The 22,293-nt window shown below is 43.1% G+C and overlaps 1 protein-coding gene across 1 annotated transcript in view; it reads right to left on the bottom strand.

Moving 5' to 3' along the window:
• The window catches only part of PPIL2 (peptidylprolyl isomerase like 2), a 52,509-nt gene extending 37,820 nt beyond the window's left edge, over positions 1–14,689 (bottom strand). The window contains exons 1-10 of the mRNA XM_032946986.2: positions 14,524–14,689; positions 14,053–14,102; positions 13,311–13,356; positions 13,053–13,115; positions 12,315–12,366; positions 12,108–12,159; positions 11,419–11,510; positions 10,741–10,830; positions 10,480–10,555; positions 9,298–9,458 (exon numbers count right to left, since the gene is read on the bottom strand). Of these exons, the coding sequence (XP_032802877.1) occupies positions 9,298–9,458; positions 10,480–10,555; positions 10,741–10,830; positions 11,419–11,510; positions 12,108–12,159; positions 12,315–12,366; positions 13,053–13,115; positions 13,311–13,356; positions 14,053–14,102; positions 14,524–14,555 (714 nt within the window). The 5' untranslated portion in view covers positions 14,556–14,689. The remainder of the gene's footprint in view (positions 1–9,297; positions 9,459–10,479; positions 10,556–10,740; positions 10,831–11,418; positions 11,511–12,107; positions 12,160–12,314; positions 12,367–13,052; positions 13,116–13,310; positions 13,357–14,052; positions 14,103–14,523) is intronic.
• Positions 14,690–22,293: the final 7,604 nt, after the last annotated feature.

Here is a 22,293-nt window from a genome sequence, read left to right as displayed (position 1 = left end):
GTTATGTTAATCATTCTCATCACCGTCTTCATGAGCATCAAAAGAGTATGGCATATTTTGGTATGGCATGACAGTCACTATACACATTTCCAAGGAATAATGTCTTAGGAGTCGATGAAAATTCTGCACGAACAAATATAACGTTGGAAAGCGTTGGCAATACAGCTTGAGGCCTCATGGCTGTCTGGGAAACAAAAGCCCCCAAAATCCACCGAGCTGGTACACTCGACATGCAGGCAAGCACACACTCACACACACAAAGATCCCCCATATAGCCTGAACAGACTGTAGGGGCAAGTGCTTTTAGCGAGCACCTATGAAGACCGGAACGGTACACGAGGGGGTGGGTGGCCAGCACCACGCCCGACCGCCTTTGTCTCCCTAGTGGCAATGTTTACACACTGCACCAGGTACTCATTTGAGGCTGAGTCGACCTAGGGGAGGCCCGGGACCGGTTAAGATAATCGTCACTGGTGTTGGCCGCGAGCGGGAATCGAACCTGTGTCGCCGGGTTCATAGCGCAGCGCGCTAACCGCTACACTATCGCTCCCCACTACTCACACACACATACACACACTCACACACACACTCACTCACACACACACTCACACACACACACTCATAAACATTCTTGACACACATTTGTACAGCATACCATTAACAAATATCACAACGCACAGTGGGATGCACACTGTACACAGCATACAGTTTTGTTGTGTTTGTTCGCTTACCGCAACGGAACTAAATACACGCGACGTGTAAACGGCCCAGAAGCACCACGTGCGCGCGTTTATTTTTTTTTATCTTTCATAAAAACTGTATCCGCATTCCCTCCTTTTATTACTAGCTGCTGCTAGTGGCCCTGAGCGTACATTTTCATCAGCATTCATAAGCCCCGAACCTCACTTAACATGCAGAGCTCCTGCATGCGGTACAACACGTATTGCGCCATGCATTATTTACGGCCATGCAGTGCCATTCCTTACGAGGGAAGCCACTGTTGTGCAGTAGCAGCACCGCCAACAGCCTACGCCACCATCGCTGACAACAACCACCACCACCACCACCACATGCCGAATCGATCCCTGCCGGTGCAAGGTTACGCAATGATTTAGAGAAGGTCGCCATGAGGTTGTTGCCGCTGAGCTCTGTAAATGGGCTTACGGTGATTAGCACGTGGACAAAAATACACGAAGGCCGGCACGGAGAATACACGGCTGATTGGGTGTTCGTGCTCTCACTCCCTTCACATTTCACCGTTATGAACAGACGTGCACTTCTTATACAATTCGGATGTACATAGTGTACATAGGTGACCACATCTCAAAGTGCTGTATAGAAACAGTGGTATAAGCAGAGGTATATAGTCATGTCTTGAGTCAGGACTTGAATGTGGAAAGGGGAGTCGAAAGTGCTGATGGTTGGGGGGAGTTCCAAACAATGGGGGCAACAGAGGAAGATGATAATTCTTATGGACTTTTGTGCAAATAAAACACATGCGGCAGTATGATTGAATGAACCTGTTAACCGGAAAGCAAGGTAATACCTTCAGGACAGTGTGCTTATGTGTTTGTGTAATAATTCTAACACTATTTGTTGTCCTTTTTCAACACATATATAGCACGGTTGACTACGTACGATGCGAAAAAAAACTTCAATATACATAAATATATATAAATAGCGGTAGGTGTATACTACACATCAGATATTGACATGTGAAAGTCTGCCTCAGGGAAAAGCAAACTGTCTCTGCTATATACATTATAGAAAACATAGCTTTTTGAAATGAACGTATTGTATATTGATTTTGTTGAATTAATGTACCAAATGATCTATAGTATTCACCCTATGTTAACACACTATTCACGGTTTATTCAACGCTCCTGCACAGGTCAAAATTGTATTTCAAGTATTTTTGACCTTTGCTTGAAAAATCGAACTCTCAAAATAATGCAATGATGCATGCCTGCCACTCATTTCACACACACACACACAAATCAGTACTTGAGCATGTACAGCTGAACGAGGCCCTCCTAACATTGTACGGCATTGTGGGGGTTATCATTTGCTCTTATCAGTGCAGCTTGAGGAGGGGAGGGTGAGCACAGAACAGCATATCAACAGGCATTGCTGCAACGTACTCTGCTGAGAATGTAGCTACGCAGTATCCTACAATGCTTGTTTGATGCATGGTGGTCATCCATGTAAGCAACTCTCCATGCTCAGCCCTGCTTGGCTTCCAAGATCTGACGGGGTGGGCCCATTTATAGGGCGATTTCACTGAAAACGCAGCGGTGCGATGAAAAAGACTGATTCCATAGATAAGTGTTGGTAAAACGTATCTAGTCATCCTAACCCAGTGATAATACATACAGTGGCTGATTAACTTGCCCATTAAAGCATCAATTAAAACACTAATGTGCACTTACTTTTACTTAACTCCTTATGCAAGGGACGTAATGATCAAGTCTTTATAGTGCAATTAATGAAAATGGTTTAAAGAAGTATCCATATTTGATATACAAATACGTGACAGTATAAAGATTCAAACCATCGAATTCACTTATAAGTGTGGAAGTACGAGTGAACATTGGCACACTGTTATGACTACACCGTAAAAAGGAAATTGTAGGCTCAAGCTATATAGAAAATTATTTGATTATTTTTTTTACGAACCGGATGTCCATTCATCACCCTACAACCCCATATAATGGCTAAACATGGGAATAATACTAAAAATACTCTGCTGTCACAAGGAGACATGGTCACGAACATATCCATATGATGTGTTCGTGACCATTTCACCCATTTGCTTAGGCATTGCTGTAATTGCATCACATGTAGAGATATAACAATGTATCAATCCAATAATATCAATGCTTAAGCTCAAGATAATTGCATGTAAGAATGGATGTTTTTCGGTACTTATTTTGTATGTACAGGACTCATGTCACCCAAAAGCCACAATGTAAACAACTAACTTTATTCTTAAATCAAATAGCAATCCTTAATCGAAGCAATTTATTGAATTACTGTGGAGGTGGGGGGGGGGTATCATTAAATGCTCCTATTCATTTTGTTACCAAGCCTTATTTGTATTTAGTACAATGTTTTTAAACGAAGTTTGAATAACAAGGTAAACTTTGGGCCAGCGAGCGGCCATTTCAAGATGTAACGCATAAAGAAGCGGACAAAAACACACGTACAAACTGCCTTTTCCCCTTCTAAACAACTAATCGTACGACAATAACACATCCACAAGCACAGCACGTGTACATGTCATTGCGCTGCGGTGCAAACCAGACGACCCGAGTAAAATTCCCAATCATGGCCAACACCGGTGACCACTAATTCAACCTGTCTTGGGCCCTCCCTTAGGTCGACTCTGCCTCAATTGAATACCTGGAGTGGTATGTAAACATTGATACGAGGGAAACAAAGGCGGGAAGGCGTTGTGCTGGCCACCCAACCCCTCGTGTGCTGATCCAGCCCTCATAGGTGCTCGCTAGGAGCACTTGCCCCAAAAGTATGTAAGCCTATATGGGGGATCATTGTCTAGTGTCCTGCAAGAGCTTTTATTTTCTACATTTCAAGTTCTGCCCGACCTGCCTTTACTGCAACCTCAATTTAGGGTCAGAGGTCAAAGCAATTCAACCAAGATGACATGTTCAGTGATGGTTGCTGCCCTCACCGTGAGAGATCACGTCGCCGCTTTATTCAACACTTTTGAATTGCAGCAAACAACTATTTCATTATTTCATTCACTCAAAGAGGGGATTGCCTCTAACTTGTGGACAAGCAGGTCTCCCTTGAAAATATCAACTGCTGGTCTTAACGGGCTCTTACTTGATTAAAGAGGTAAGGTCACATGGAATACATTTACACAAAATACTTTTAAAATAAGAAATACATTACGGAAAATTACAACTGCTACACACTTCAGCTGTGTGTTACAATGACAGTTTATCCCTTTCTTATGCTTTTATCCAGCAAATTAAGATATATTTTTATCTCACCAATTTATGGCCCTATATTCATGCCCAACATATGAATTGTCTGGGTGTCTTACAAGGAGTATTGAGAATAACTTGCGCACAAAATATTTACAATGTCTGAAAACAGCAAATATGCACTTTAAAGCTTTCCTTTTACTTGATGGATACGTTATGCTGCGCAGGGCACGTGTGTGGAAACATTCCTACGTTCGTCCACTTCACAAAGGGGGCCCCTAAAGATGATCCAAATAACTACCGACCTATCTCAATTATCCCTGTTGATGACATTTTTGGAAAAATTATTGAACCACCAAATTAGCAGTTTCCTACCTGACAACAATCTCTTACATCGAAACCAATCTGGGTTCTGAAAAAAAATACAGCACCACATCTGCTGCATTAGACTCTCTAAATCACATTTACAGTAGCATTAATAATAAGCAGTACTGCACCAGCCTTTTTCTTGACTTGTCCAAAGCCCCTGCTTAGTAAACTAAGTTGCCTCCGTTTGGAATGGTAAAAAAATTACCTCTCTTCTCGCACCCAAACAGTATTCCTAGATGGTTGGAGGTCAAACAGTGTTAAGATAACAAAAGGGGTTCCACAGGGTTCCATCCTCGGCCCCCTCTTGTTCTCTCTGTATGTCAATGACTTGGGCACTGACCTGGATCATTCCAGAGTAAATCTGTTTTCAGATGACACGATACTGATTACTGCTGGCTGCTCTCTGGATAACGTGATTGCTAAGCTCCAGGCTGATTTCAACAAACTACAACATCAGCTAGTTGCTCTTAAACTAGTCCTGAATACCTCCAAAAGCAAGGTGCTATGCTTCTCACCAGGACTAAAGCAGGAAGTAATTTTTCCCCCATTACATTCCTCAAATAATTATCAAAAAGAGCACGTTAAGATCTATAAGTATCTTGGGGTCATCTTTGATTCAAAACTGAATTTTCAAGATCACATTGATTATATTGGTAAAAAGACAAAATAAAAAATTGTTTTCTGTATCGACAGAATCATTGCTTCCTCCCTATGTTCCGTTTGGAATTGATAAAAGCTACCATACATCCTCTACTTGATTACTGTGACATCGTATATAAATCAGCCCCCAGTACTGAAGAAGCTTGACCCAATTTATCACTCGGCCTTAAGATTTGCATTGAACTGCCCATATAGGACCCAACACTGCGATCTCTACATTGGGTCAAACTTAACATCTCTTAATGATCGACAGCTTGTGCATCAGATCTTATTTATTCACGATGTACTTACAAAAAAATCAGCAGACTACCTGCTGGATCTCCTCACTGTTTTGAAGAATAAATGTGACCTAAGGTCCTAGCTCATTTACCAGCTTCACATTCGTTATTGCCATACAAATACTGGAAGAAGGTCCTTTGCTGTTGATGCCCCCAGGGTCTGGAATGCTATCGCCAATAAACTGCAACTTGGATAATTTCCTGTGAGATCTGCACTCAAAACTGCTCTTGAGGAGCTGTACACCCCCCGCTGCCACTGCTATGCAGTGGCCTGAAATCAAATGCATCTCTCCGTATTTCCGCTGCAAAGTATGATCTTGAGTTTTGATTATAGTGTGCTGATCTTTAAAGGTGCATTGAAAAATGTTGATACTCCTGCTGTTATGGAGTGACTCATGCTGCCAGCTATGGCTGCAAAGATGGCTCGTACATGTTATGTACAGTGAGGGAAAAAAAGTATTTGATCCCCTGCTGATTTTGTACGTTGGCCCACTGACAAAGAAATGATCAGTCTATAATTTTAATGGTAGGTTTATTTGAACAGTGAGAGACAGAATAACAACAACAAAATCCAGAAAAACGCATGTCAAAAATGTTATAAATTGATTTGCATTTTAATGAGGGAAAAAAGTATTTGCCCCTCTGCAAAACATGACTTAGTACTTGGTGGCAAAACCCTTGTTGGCAATCACAGAGGTCAGACGTTTCTTGTAGTTGGCCACCAGGTTTGCACACATCTCAGGAGGGATTTTGTCCCACTCCTCTTTGCAGATCTTCTCCAAGTCATTAAGGTTTCAAGGCTGACGTTTGGCAACTCGAACCTTCAGCTCCCTCCACAGATTTTCTATGGGATTAAGGTCTGTAGACTGGCTAGGCCACTCCAGGACCTTAATGTGCTTCTTCTTGAGCCACTCCTTTATTGCCTTGGCCGTGTGTTTTTGGTCATTGTCATGCTGGAATACCCATCCACGACCCATTTTCAATGCCCTGGCTGAGGGAAGGAGGTTCTCACCCAAGATTTGACGGTACATAGCCCCGTCCATCGTCCCTTTGATGCGGTGAAGTTGTCCTGTCCCCTTAGCAGAAAAACACCCCCAAAGCATGTTTCCACCTCCATGTTTGACAGTGGGGATGGTGTTCTTGGGGTCATAGGCAGCACTCCTCCTCCTCCAAACACGGCGAGTTGAGTTGATGCCAAAGAGCTCCATTTTGGTCTCATCTGACCACAACACTTTCACCCAGTTGTCCTCTGAATCATTCAGATGTTCATTGGCAAACTTCAGACGGGCATGTATATGTGCTTTCTTGAGCAGGGGGACCTTGCGGGCGCTGCAGGATTTCAGTCCTTCACGGCGTAGTGTGTTACCAATTGTTTTCTTGGTGACTATGGTCCCACCTGCCTTGAGATCATTGACAAGATTCTCCTGTGTAGTTCTGGGCTGATTCCTCACCATTCTCATGATCATTGCAACTCCACGAGGTGAGATCTTGTATAGAGCCCCAGGCCGAGGGAGATTGACAGTTCTTTTGTGTGTCTTCCATTTGCGAATAATCATACCAACTGTTGTCACCTTCTCACGAAGCTGCTTGGAAATGGTCTTGTAGCCCATTCCAGCCTTGTGTAGGTCTACAATCTTGGACCTGACATCCTTGGAGAGCTCTTTGGTCTTGGCCATGGTGGAGAGTTTGGAATCTGATTGATTGATTGCTTCTGTGGACACGTGTCTTTTATACAGGTAACAAGCTGAGATTAGGAGCACTCCCTTTAAGAGTGTGCTCCTAATCTCAGCTCGTTACCTGTATAAAAGACACCTGGGAGCCAGAAATCTTTCTGATTGAGAGGGGGTCAAATACTTATTTCCCTCATTAAAATGCAAATCAATTTATAACATTTTTGACATGCATTTTTCTGGATTTTTTTGTTGTTATTCTATCTCTCACTGTTCAAATAAACCTACCATTAAAATTATAGACTGATACTTTCTTTGTCAGTGGGCAAACGTACAAAATCAGCAGGGGATCAAATACTTTCTTCCCTCACTGTATATCGTTTATTGTTCAATTTGAATCAAAGTTCCTATGATCATTGTTACATTGTTTTTATAGATTTTGATTTTGAAAACATATGGTTAAGCCATGTTTGTTTGTTGAAGTACGGAGTTAGCCTGATACCTTTAATCTAAATTGCCTTATGGTTATTACTGCTTGACTTGCATCCCACTGGGATTTTTGCACACAACGTTGATGTACAGTGATTTTTTTCTGGAAGATTTGCTGGTTTTTCCTGGATGTTTCTGTTGCACGTCGTCACTTTAAGATGTTCTTTGTTTATCTTTTTGTTTGTTGCGGTTGCACCCGAGTCAAGAGCTGCATGGCTCACTGGGCTATACCTAATAAATTAAAACTGAAACTGTGCTGCACTGCGCTATATTCAGAGGATGTAGCGCACGTATTAGAAACCGCGTTATACTAAACGCGCTTCCACCACATTAACCGCCGCACCAATTATCGTAACGCGTGATGGATGAAAAGCCTCGTATCAGTAATCTTCAAGGCGAGGTGGCTCTTAAGTGCGCACTCATTTCATGGCTTGGCGCATGAAGTGGTGGCTCTGGGTGGCAATCGCCACACTACGCCGACCTACCGTACACAATATAGCGTCCCCAACAGCACAAGAGACATTGGCACGCACTGTGTGAGCGCAGCCTCTGCCGCAAGGTCCCATTTCCAGCCAGATGAGTATAACTGATGCGTATTAAGTATTAATTAGCGAGCAGATGGTTGGAGGAGTTTATTTGTTTCCTGGGGTGTTTAGTATCACACCCTGATATTGCTGGTAATCGACACATAGTATTCCTACAGGCCTCTTAAGCCGTGCACCACGTAAGGTCACCTAAACGCTTTCCAGAATGTCTTCGCATCAAGTTACTGATTTTATGTGTGCAAGGTAGCATCAAAAAAATAACAAAATTCTGTTTATATAAGTTCTGGCTAAGAAATCAAAACCCAACAATTCCAAAAGGGAAAACAGAGGCTCAAAGAATGTGTGGGAACATAGACAAATACACATTCTGACCGCACACTGACCCCTACAGGTCATACATAGATGACAGATTGTGCGTCAGGGTTGTTGTGACCAGAGGCTGGGAGAGGCACAGCCATTACCTCATCCCTGATTGATTCACAATTTCACATTAACCCGATATAAAACCACGCGACGCGCATCATGGGATTGCGTTAGAGTGCATCAATTATGATCATTTCAACCAGATATTATTTTAATAGTGCATGATGGTCAAATACACACACAGTTGTTGGCTCCTGATTTATGTGTATGTTGGAGCACTTTCAGCAGAACTCTCCAAACGAATCTACGCATGCAGTATTTCACAGCATACTGTTGTGTTTCTTTTTGGATTGCAAGAAACAAATATCCTGTGTATACCCTATCTAGAAAGTTGCAGCAAATGCTGGTAACGAAACCCGAAAAAAGTCCAGAATGGCACACTAGGGGGTTGTCTGGCCAACACCACACCCTGGGCACCTCTGTCTCCCCAGTGCTAATGTATAAACACCATACCAGAGAGTCATTTAAGCCAAGTCAACGACTTGTGCATTTCATTTGCGACATTTCAAGTGGCCTCAAAGTGTGCCTAGCCAGGCACAAGTGCTGTGGTGACATCACCGTCACTTTTCTGGGGAATAGCAGCTGTTGTTGTTTGATTTGCATGACCTGCAGTGGTGTGTGTACTGCATGACTAACCTGGTTACCCGAGTTCAATTCCTCGACAAGGCTAACATCAGTGACAAGTGGTATCAGAAATTGTGTTTGACCTCCCCTAGGTTGACTCAGCCTTTATAAAATAATCGCCGGGGAGACAAAAGCAGCCGTACGTAGTTCTGTCCACACCAGCATTTTGTAGTGCTAAGCTGGTCTTAATCATAGGTGCTCACTAACAGTACTGGCCCAGACAGTGCATATAGCGGCATAAGGGATCTATGTTGTATATATATACGTGCGTGCAACCGCAGGCCCTCACCTCGTTGAACTTGTCGGCAATCTTCTTGTTGGGCAGTGGGGCGGTGGAGGCCAGCAGCTTGTCCCCCTTGTATTCGCGGTACAGCTCGGCCAGCGTCTCGCGGGTCTCCTGGTTCGTCGACTTTAGATGGTAGTCTGGCTTCTGCCGCGCCTGCTCATCCTCTGCGGCGATGCACACGAGCGTAAGAAGCAAATTGACCGATCATGACCTCGGCTCAATCCTGACCTATAACCTATCATCTGCATGTGACCCACTTGTCAGCTATGGACAAGTACATTCATAAACAAACTAAACAAAAACATACGGACGGTGTTAACGGCACAATAAACTTTCTGCAGCATGTTAATGTCCATCCATTGCTGGATGAGGGACTCCCAGCGGCATGTGGGTCAGAGGCGTGAATAGTTCTGCCTCTATGGTCTATGTAATTTAAACAATTGCAGAATAATAAGAGGCTGTTAGTTTCAATAGTAATTTACAGCCCTTGATCCATCTACTGCAGGACAAAGGACTACCGAGTCTGTGTCAGTCGTGGGAGATGTTTGACCTTACTTTACCATACTAGTTAGTGTATGTTGAAGGCAGGTAGTATAGACATGACTGCATAGAAGCATAGTGCGACAATGGATTTTGCTGCAGGATCCTCTGTTGGCAATAGCTGGTGCTACAACATAGCCCTGGGTAACTGGTGATTTGGCATTGGTTTGTCCGATATAGAAACACACAAACGATTGCCAACCCTTGTACAAATTTATGACCATGTCATGTAGATGTGCATTGCCCCAACAAGTGATCTTAATGAACACATCGAGGAAACCGTCATTGAATTTCACTATTTTACAGGTGGGTACTGTTTTCAAATGCTTGGCCAATTCCAATGCGTGTTGAGAATTCATTGAATCCTGACTGATAAGGCATCAGCAATTTCAGTCACCACGTAGGGGCTAAACTACAAAGATCACCATACAATTCAACATAGTCTACAATGACAAAGATAATGGGGTAGATCAACATATTGCCATGTTGATTTTTCCCCTCAAAATTCATGATGAAAATAAACCAACGGTGCAGCAATTGTTAAAGTAACGTATTCATGTTATTTTGTCAAAAAACTTTGTTCAATATGCATTGAGCACAACCGTACAAGGTAACGGTGAAAATAATAACAAAAGTGTTGGGCACCTTCATCTGGTATTTTGAGCTTGTGTTTGATGTGGTGCATGTTAGTCAAGTTGAACTTGTCAAGGTGTTGTGGGTCCTGTGGGAGGGAAGAACAGAGCACAGTGAAGGTTAAATTACACCGGTCATCTCAACAGTGGTTGAATTCACAGAGACGGCCTCACAATGCGTCGCACAGTACACCCAGACAATACTGTTTCAACCAAACCAAGGCATTTGCATTTGACGGGCAAAATTTCCAAGTTACACACGACATCACGTCACCTGCAGAGTGATGATGTCCTTCCTGGTGAACGGCTCATTTGTTATCAGCTCCAAAAAGTTCTTTCCCTTGATGTTCAGCTTATCAACAGCCTGTAAAACAGGTTCCACACACGCCATTTCATTTCTGTACGTACAGTATAGTATGGTTAACAAGAGCAGTATTTGTTAATATTTTTAGATACCAATGCCGCAGTGGTGGCATATGAAAATAGAATACACCGGACTAAAAATGCATTAATTTCAAATTGGTAGCATTATACATTACTTATTTATTTTGTAGTTTCTGCATAACGCAATGATAGAACTTGTGAATTACTGCCTGCAACATTAGCACTGCCGGCTGAAAAACACTGACTTAAAGCTAGCGAAGAGTGTAGAGAGTGGGAGTGTGAGCGAAAAGTGTGATTGGAACAGAAGAGTGTAGAGAGTGGGAGTGTGAGCGAAAAGTGTGATTGGAACAGATACCAAGAGAATAGGTGCTTGATGTCTGCGAGGTGTAAGCATAAGTAACAGAAAATGTGACTAAGTACAGCAAAACACCAAAGTAAAAACACAACTGTGCCTTCAAGTTTCAGCGATCAGGGGACTTCAATTATAACCATACATGCGGAGTCACAGAGCAGGCATGAAGTTACCCACTTTGCTCTTTAGCGACACCTATGCAATACAGTTGCTCACTTCGTAGGAAAAGACATTCCCCGTCGTCTTGATCGCCACAATGTGAGAGTTGTCAGTGAAGACGTTGAACAGCACTGGGCAGCTGTATTTCCCTGGAGAGATAATTAATGATTAACTATATTTATGTTTTGACTAAAAAACATATGTTAATGTATACAAATACCATGACAATTTCATGCACAATGATAGGTCTATGAAAAGAGCATCAAGATATTACCAGAAATTTTCTGTCTAACATTTATTTGGTAATTTTACTAAATGTACTGCCCTCACACAATGAATGCAAGTGTAATATGCGTGACCATGTCTTGCACCTATCTATTGCACCAATGTGATTTTGATGAACCCACAGCCATTCCTTGTCATTTTGTACTTCAATGCTGCTAACGTTACAAAGAATTTGTAATGACAGATAAAGCTTCTGAATATTGAGTGGGGTCAAGTTGAGCTGAAGTCTTGCCACATTGGTTCAACGTGTTTAGAGCCTCTCCAGGGCTATGGACTAGAACAGCATGTCGTGTACTATTTCACATGGTGTACTATTTAAGAATAACTGTCTTTTCTCAGTCCAACGTATGAAAAAAACAGACATTTACTTTCATTCTGGGGAGAATAAAATGTGGATGTGCTATTAAACTTGACAAACATCACATCACAAATAATTATTTATTCTCATTCGAGTTTCTTACCATCTGCGTTCTTGTGGAAATTAAGCTTGATGAGAGACTTTATATCCAGTTTCTACAAAAACAGCAAGATAAGCATATTTAACATTTATCTGAGCATTTATCATTTGAAGGTTAATGATGGTTTAAAGGAAAACATATGAAGTGTCCTTGCAACGTATTGAAATATGAAAGTTGTTTTTATCAAATCGAAAATGAATATACTTCTACCTCCCCAGTGCTGGGATGCGTTCCGTACTTCTTGATCCAAGGAAAGATGTTCCTGTCAAAAAAATAATCACACTCGAATGTCAACATAAAGTCCATTTAAGGTTGGAAGGCATGCCTGTCATTTTTTGCCAATTGGACAAAATTGAAAATCGATGGTTTATGTAAAACCGTAAAATATATTTGAGCGCAAATTTTAAAAACAAACACACTAATCTACAGTTTGTAAAACAAATGCTTTTAATTATATTCAGGCAAAACCAAAGTATCAATGTATTTCACAAACACACAAAATGAGAGAAAACACATTGGCTACATATCACCCTATAACCCCTGAATTGAATTCTGGCAGATTTTATTTATCTTTAAAATGTTGAATTTTGAGTTAACCTCTGTAATCAGATGGATTCTATACAGTGGAAGGCAGATATAAGTACTGCACATTCCTTGAGAATAGGGACATGTGTGCTTATATCTGAAGCAGTGGGCTTGAATCAGAAGCCCACTGCCTTCTTCCTAACAGTATAATGTAAAAATATGTCGCCCCTCTGATTAGCACGGTTGGCTTCGTACGGTGCAAAATAAATGAGGTTTTTTTTGGGTTATATCGCGTAAATATATGTATGCGATCGAACCCAAAAAACCTCTAATGGATAATATTGGTCGCGAAAGCCTACGTGTTAAACTAAGTTCAACACACATATATACAGAACTGTGCTTATAATATCACACTATACTCACATGAAATCAAAGACGATGCCATCTGGTGTACACATCGGGTGCTCAAAGGGCAGCATTGACAAACTGGAAACAACAAACACATATTATTCAAGGATCATCGTTAAATGCTCTTCCCATAATCATTCACGTGCGCTTCTGTGTATTGCAGAGATAACTGTCATACATTTTATCCACCAGTTGGATAAACGCTCTCTCAGGATCTGACAAGGCTGTGAGAAAAGTGGTTTGCGCAGAGCGCTACAAACCATCTTTACTTACCTACAGCGATCAAAAGACAGTCTCCGGAAGTCCGATTTGGGTCCATCTGGAGAGAGAAATATTCAATACATCTTATGTTAAACATTCATAGGTAGATTCAAGGTGTAACACAAAGGCGCTGTAGATATATATTAAGTATTCTAGGATGTGTTGTATACAGCCTACTAACAAATAACTTTGAAAGTGCTCGAACATGTCAGATCTTGGAATGCTATGCAAGTTCAGTCGGGACCAAAATGATTTGCCCTTCCTCCCTCACGTCGATTAAATTAAACTCTCACAATTCAAATCTTCTTTTTAACATTCTGGTCAAAGGGAGCATCTTACGTGAATGGGTAACGTGAACTAAGCAAATAAAACACACACACCTGGAAAAAGCATTGATTCTTACAATGTTGATTTACATATGACCTCAAGAACCGATATCAAAATAATAATTCATGCCCTATTCCATTCCTACTGCTCAGCACGCGGACGACGGAAATACATTACAGCAATACATTAAACATATCCAGAACTCTGGGTTTTCTCCAAATGCCATGGCTTCCTCCCACAGGCCACACACACACACACTCATTATTAATGGCATTGGCCCAACGTTCCATTGCAGAACCCAGCTGAAAAGTGCCCTCAAAGAGTGAAGCGAAGCTTCCCCGGTTAAAGCGGTGTACATTGTTAGAATTTCATGCTTGTTAACCTCATTATAAATTGTAAGATATTGCTGATAATTATCACGAGTTACCTGGCTTTTTGCCACCATACAGATGTGTCCATTCAGCGCACGTAATGTACCTGCACAAAGAACAAAGGAGAGAGTAATAACAATCATGAGTTAGGGATAATTGATGCTTAAAGGCAGGCGATCTCGCGCCAGAAACATTACGGTTTCGATAGGAACGTCTGTCTCATTACGAGACGTGAGGCCAATTCAAATTGTGTAATTAATCACGAATTGCAATCACAACACAATGTATAATTTCAAGATGACAATTGCTGCTGTACTTGTAACTATAATTGACTATTTAATTGAAAGTCAAAGGCGCGATTTAATCGTCGCGAGACACCGATTGACCGGGTCGGGACGGCCTGGTCGCTCCGCTGCCGGGGCCGTCGCCTCTATCCCGGTAGCCGATCCAGGAAAGCGCTGAGGGCCGGACTCGGGCCCGCAAGGCCCGATCGACAGTGAGCGCCTCTGGTAGTGCATAACACTCACAGCTTGTCTTTTTGATGCTGCCGCTTGCCCATGGTGAGGAATGGACGTCAAGACGGGTGCCTCCGAAAGCGAAATTTTAATTTAAATTAACTTAAAACTAAAAAAATAGCGGAGGCCAATGAAGGAACGCGGACGAACACGGTCGGGAACGTCGTCGCCGGAAGTGGACGAGGCTTGCGCGATGCTCCCACGCCCCCCACTGCGCGGGGGACCACGGACAAACACACGGGCAGCCGAGACTTCACACAACGCGAGACTTCACTACACACGACGCGAGACTTAACTACACACGACCCGAGACTTCACACACGACCCGAGACTTCACACACGACCCGAGACTTCACACACGACCCGAGACTTCACACACGACCCGAGACTTCACACACGACCCGAGACTTCACACACAACCCGAGACTTCACTTCACACACGTCGCGAGACTTCACTAAACACACAACCCGAGACTTCACTACACACGACCCGAGACTTCACTACACACAACGCGAGACTTCACACACGACCCGAGACTTCACTACACACAACCCGAGACTTCACTTCACACGACGCGAGACTTCACTTCACACAACGCGAGACTTCACTACACACAATGCGAGACTTCACTTCACACACGACCCGAGACTTCACTACACACAACCCGAGACTTCACTTCACACGACCCGAGACTTCACTACACACAACCCGAGACTTCACTACACACACAACCCGAGACTTCACTTCACACACGTCGCGAGACTTCACTTCACACACAACCCGAGACTTCACTACACACAACGCGAGACTTCACTTCACACACGACCCGAGACTTCACTTCACACGACGCGAGACTTCACTTCACACACGACCCGAGACTTCACTTCACACGACGCGAGACTTCACTTCACACAACGCGAGACTTCACTACACACAATGCGAGACTTCACTTCACACACGACCCGAGACTTCACTACACACAACCCGAGACTTCACTTCACACGACCCGAGACTTCACTACACACAACCCGAGACTTCACTACACACACAACCCGAGACTTCACTTCACACACGTCGCGAGACTTCACTTCACACACAACCCGAGACTTCACTACACACAACGCGAGACTTCACTTCACACACGACCCGAGACTTCACTTCACACGACGCGAGACTTCACTTCACACACAACCCGAGACTTCACTTCACACGACACGAGACTTCACTTCACACAACCCGAGACTTCACTTCACACGACTCGAGACTTCACTTCACACGACCCGAGACTTCACTTCACACACAACCCGAGACTTCACTTCACACACGACCCGAGACTTCACTTCACACGACTCGAGACTTCACTTCACACACGACGCGAGACTTCACTACACACACGACGCGAGACTTCACTTGACACACAACGCGAGACTTCACTACACACACAACGCGAGACTTCACTACACACACAACGCGAGACTTCACTTCACACACAACCCGAGACTTCACTTCACACACAACCCGAGACTTCACTTCACACAACGCGAGACTTCACTACACACACGACGCGAGACTTCACTACACACACAACACGAGACTTCACTACACACACAATGCGAGACTTCACTTCACACACAACCCGAGACTTCACTTCACACACAACCCGAGACTTCACTTCACACACGGGCAGCCGAGACTTCACACACGACCCGAGACTTCACACACGACGCGAGACTTCACTTCACACACGACCCGAGACTTCACTACACACAACCCGAGACTTCACTACACACACGACCCGAGACTTCACTACACACACGACCCGAGACTTCACTTAATAAAAATAACAACCACTGTGGTCCGAAAAACAATGTGTATCCGCCAAGGCAGCATACTAACCGCACCAATCGGGTTCTAGAAGGTAATATTTCAGAACTAGGTACAATGATAGTCTCATCATTACGGTACTTTTGAGTTTATCAACCGATTTGATTTCCAAACATGTTAACCATCAACGTTCGTTTTAAACACACGTTAAACAGAACCCCCACGACGTTCACGGAGTGCTCTTGCCAATTACACGTGGCAACCCCTAAGCAGCCCGTTGTCTGATGTTTATTGAGCAAACCAAAACACATCAAACCAAGGCACAGGTAAAATATTCCAGAGGGTATCGTGTGGTCTTAAAACACATGCAAGTACATGTTTGTCCCAGTAGACGGTGCCATTGGACAGGCCACTGCAGCTATAATGCCAACCGCATTGAGAAACTGTTCACGAGAAATCGTCGTGGGCATTAATGCACAGTGTGAAGGCTAATGAGTGTGCAGGCGGGTGCAACTTCGGGATAAAGCCCCTATGCACCAGGCTACAAATCGAGGGGGTGAATTGAACGTGGATCCCCGTTTTAATTATTTGCACCACAGCTCATGCCAATCGGCACTTCGCTGGAAATGGTATTGTCCACGTGAAAATTGTCAGTTTAAATGAGTTGCAAAGTATTTGCCGTTTGTTAAAAGGAAACACGAGCCTTCAACTAATTTTAACATTCATGGTGTTTATTTTCGAGCAAGATTTTTTGGGTAAAGTTTGTCAACAAATAGACATCGAGCGACAATGCAGATCTCCGTACATTTTATTTCGTAGAATGTGCATGGCGGGGAATTACATTTTCGAACCAAGTATGTATGGCATTGCGCGTTATTGAGCTGATAAAATGCTGATCAGAACTTTATGCGTGATACAGTAAATATATTTTAAAGTAAATAATGGTGGGAAGGTAGCGAGTTGGCTGAAGGGTTCAGAGCACTAAGCTGGTGCCGTTAAGAGCCTGGGTTTGAAGTCTCGATTTCAGCCACCCATGATTAAAACCGGCTTCTCAAAAGTAGCGAGTTCATGATCTTAACCCGGTCACCGATGACGGCACAAAATCCCTGACATGAAATTAGTTTTTTTCCGTAATTTAACCAAATTCCAGCTTATAATTTTTTAAAGTTCCAGCTTCACTACCAATGCGACATACATGTCTTCAGCAAGAGACTTATCCCTCATTTGGTGACTAGATTTTTCTTTATTTTACAAAACCATTCCAAATTCTCAACTCAAATACAGGAATGGGAAGAAGGTTTAGACTTTCCTAAAAATCCCAGAATATTATCAAAGTAATTATCCTGTGATTTAAAGCTTTCGTGACTGCAGGGATTCATATTCTTGGTTCTTTCGGTAAAGTCACGTAGAAGGGAAACAATGAAATAATAAAAATATAAAACAATAAAAAATATTGTTTTATATTTTTAGAAGGGAAACAATAAAATAATAAAAATATAAAACAAAGTCTGAAACAATATTTATTATTGTTTTATATTTATTATTGTTTTATATTTTTATTATTTTATTGTTTCCTTTCTACGTGACTTTACCGAAAGAACCAAGAATATCATTATCCTGTGTCACATGTCAAACATAGTTCATCAACACCACGTGGCCCTCTATCTTTAGAGCCATTCTGCAACAAAGAACACCCAAGTGCTGTGACTGACAGACTTACACATGGACAAATTAAGTTTATTATAATGTATTCTCTAGGAAAGCTTGACTGAGTCTCAAGACCCTTGTCTCAAGGCTGTTACAAAAATAGTATCAACTATTGATTTACAAGTGGTTGGCAGCAAGTCAATCTAACCCATATCTTAGATTGTCTTCATCCAGCAGTCCATTGATCATGGCTGATGATGATTTTAGGCCCGCTATGAACAAGAGCTTAATCACTATTGACTCCCTTTTGCGATAAAGATTAACTAGATATTATTACATTTCATAAAACCCAAGCAACAATACAATTCAATTAGGAGTGTCTTTATATATTTTTTGCAGATGAGAATATAAAGAATGTCAATTTAGCAGAGAGTAGGAATGAAACAATTTGAACCAGATACATTTTCCCGTTATCTTCATAGTTAATGTTTGTGTGATTTCATGTATTATTCACTTTCGGTTACGACAAAAATAGCTTGCACTCAGCTGATCTCGTGTTGTGTAGCTCAATGATGCAATTCTGGACGCATCTTTCATCGTGGTTGCCCTCAGAAAGCACGTGCTTACATTTTGTCTCTATGAGCTGCAGTCTACACACTTGCAATATGGATTTAAATATATTCTTAATGCGACCGCATCTCATGTTAATGTATGTTGTATATATCCTAGATACAAGGCATTGAGCCTGAACAGAGGCTAGGAGTTCCAGACTATGAGGGCAACGGAGGGGACTGATCTCTCTTGATCTTGCTTTAGCTCCCTCGCTTCAGAGCGCAACTTTTGTCCTCTTAAACAAGCACGATCAGTATCAATAGAGTAATAGTATTTACCCACGAAAGCCCCACTTTTAAGTAGGCTTTTACATCGGGATGTTTAAGCAATTCCATTAAAGGATGTTTTGGCTGCTTGTGTCGGGCTCACATACGGAGCTTTTACCAAAGCCCCTAACAGATAGGTATCAAGAAACTATCACTATACTGCGATATACTGGTCACAGATGTGAACGTAGGAACACCCATAAACACAAACAGGTCCCTGCAGGGTGGGCTGGTAGGACAAGTCTCTGCTGATTTTACACCCAACAGCACGAGATTTCACTTCGTTAAAGTATTGAAAGTGGACGGTCGGACGGACACATTAATCTATTGCAGGCTGGTACACTCAGTTTACAACTTCGTTCCTACCAGTATAAAATATTATCATCCAGTTGAGGGAGACTTTAGAATATTGAGGCAATCTGAATAGCGCCTGCCTGAATTGTCAGTCAATCAGTATTACATTTTCAGGCAGTCTATTCATTTGCAGACAGTCCATACCTCAAATTTGTGTTCTACTTCAATAGCCTAAGATGTTTTAATCGAGTTATTTTAATTAAGTGTTAACTACCCTTAATGAAACATGCGCGCAAAATAAAAAAATAAAGAATGTATTTGTAGAGGCAGACGTTTATGTTAAACCCGCAAGAGTTCACACGCGTTTAGATTATTGTAGGACATGTGCAGCCCTTTTGTCAATCCACTGCTGGATGAGTTGGGGGTTATTTGACCATACTTCTCCATGCTGGCCGGTGCGGGTTGGTGAAGACCGGGCACATGACATGTGGAAGCATATAAAATACAGTACAACAATGGAATTAGCTACACTGCCCTCTGCTGTCCACCACGTAGCCCCGCAGCTTACAGCAACCAGCTGTGTCAGAATCAGAATACGTATACTGGAGGAATCCGATGAGCTATAAAGCTCTTTTTCACAGATGTCCAGTAGGCGCGGGTCAGAACAGTACAACAACAAATACCAAGACACGACAGGCGTGCAAAGTATAGGATAGGTAAACAAATCACGTGTATGGTGGTCACCAATCCAAACGCTGTCCTGTTTTCAACCCTGCTGAGCTTCTGTGATGCTTGCAGTAGGAGCCAAATTTCCACAATTTGTCTTGCAGCAAGTGTGACCTCCAAGTCCTCCAGAACACCATGGTGTCTTGGCTACCCTTACCTACAAAAGTAACCAATGTCAGCATGCTCACTCAATTCACTGATATATACGCAATATGTGCACATTACTCGAACGTAGGACGATAGATCATACTGTAGGTGTTTGGAACGGATTTGATTATTATTATATGTCAAAAGTGTCAATTTTTGCAGCATTGTCTCACGACTTTGGCACTTTGGTTCTAAGCTTTATGCAACAACAAAAAACAAAGCAATTAGAATGCCAGGACAACAGTAACTTGTTTGTGTTTAACACACCTGGCCCCTGGGCAGTGACATTACAGGCATCTGCTGCCACTCCCAACCTGCATGTCAAATTGTTGTGTGTGGAACGCAAACTAAATGTCACGAGATTGAAGTGTCGTCAAACGGTTGACTTAACGAGGAGCTGCACATTGGTTTCAACATTTGCAGTTGTGAAAGAAAAGGGTGACTGGAATGTAAAAGCGTAACATTTCGGTGCATCTGTTTGGCAGTGGTTTGTTATCGTTGTTGAGTTATTGATGTTTGTGTCGTATTTGGGGCGAGATATTAACTCCCTCGCCTGGTATACAGGAGGTCGTGGGTTCGATCTCGACCCTGACGCCTGCTGTATATTTGGAGTTTGCCTGTCTCTCTCCCCGTGGTCGCGTGGATTTTTCTCCGGGTCCTCTGGTTTTTCCCTCCATATTTAGAAAGTGCGTTCAAAGTATTTGGCTGCTACAAATTGCCACGTGATGAGCCACTTCGTTGAGTTACCATTTGTGGCCAGGTCGCTTCTGAAAAAGAGCCATACAGCTCAGTGGGCCTTACCTGGTAAAAAAAAAACCGTTTAGTTTAGCTTTTAAAACAATATGCGCAGGATTCGAAATTAACATGCATCGCTAAATAAATTTCTCATACTTAATTAAGATTTTTATTTTTTCCGAATTTAAAGTGCATTTCACGTTCGTTTTTGGAGTTTAGATTCCCTGCGGTTGCTTGCTTCGTTTCGCCACGCACGATTTTAGAAACGGAGCGAATGACTCAACCCCAGGACGCCGGTGGGAATGAGAGCACGTTCCGTGTTGTTGTTCATCGCCTGGCGAAACAAAAGTGGTGTGTGTGTGTTGTGTCAACAGGAGACACCGTAGGGCAGGGGGTTTCAACGCCCTATTTGTGCCAGGACCTCCTGATTAACAAAGACGATAACAGCAGGGACCTATATCCCTGCCACTGTGCAAACAGGCTGAGGGGGGGGGATGTGGGAGGCAGCGTCTTTACTACAAGATAAATATTTACCACTGGCTCTGTCATTCGATGCAATACAATGCACTTTCAAGCAAGCTGGAACGAATTGAATGAGAAGAGCAAAATCATAATCATTCAAACCATCGACCCAGGAGCGCCTCACTGAGTCTCAAGACTTCTTGTGTCAATAAGAACCTGAATTGGAGTGTTTGGCCAGTATCATTGAGTGTTTAGTTTCGTTTAACGGGAAACTAGAGAACCTGGAAGAAAAAAAACCCACGCATACGTGAGGGGTGGGGGGGGAGGGATGGACACAAAACTCCGCCGGTCTCCCGGTTTATTTTCTCAAGACGCGGATTCGTAATTGCGTGGTTGTACGTGTAGTGACGTCACTGCTGTGTCGGGCCTGTACGAGCGTGGGGACACATGACGTCACTACTGTGTTGGCTCGGTACGGGCGCTGTAGGCGGGTGTCACGGGGGTCGTGTCAGGCCGTGACACTCTGCGTGAACCCAACAGGACACGTGACCGGACAAATAGGGGCTCGGGGCCCCAGGGGGGAGCTTGGGGGTCACGTGGTTGGGGGCCCGAACCTTCCCGAAGGATCGAGAAGGGGGGCGTGGCCTGGGGCGGAGCCACGGCAGTTATAAGCGGGGGGGGGGGGGACTTTTTTACCGAAAAAAACTAAGAGTATGAATTACTGCAGTCACGAAAGCTTTAAATAAAAATTTAGAGAGCTGGGCTGTTCAACCCCGGGAGGAAGACGCCATCAGCGGTCCTGGAGTCTCCGATCGTCGTCCGTGACCAGGCAGCCCGTTACCTGCCCGGGTCACACTGTGTAGTACTCCCCCTGAGTGTTAGTGAGATTTGGAACGGTGGTCACCACCCTGTATATAATATTCACGTTGGTTGTTATGCGTTAATAAATAGCGTTGCCTCCAAGTTGAGTGTGCGACTCAATTGAATCCACTACTTACGCACCATGCGCCGAGGAATCGATATCAACCGGTGCATCGTTCCACCTGCACTCCCTCGCATACACGCATG

Source organism: Petromyzon marinus, chromosome 5 (genome assembly GCF_048934315.1).
Source record: "Petromyzon marinus isolate PM22_M1 ecotype Great Lakes invasive population chromosome 5, UKy_Petmar_22M1.pri1.0, whole genome shotgun sequence".
Lineage (NCBI taxonomy): Eukaryota > Metazoa > Chordata > Hyperoartia > Petromyzontiformes > Petromyzontidae > Petromyzon > Petromyzon marinus.
Note: the sequence above shows the minus strand (reverse complement) of the source record. Positions and strands in the feature narration are given on the sequence as shown.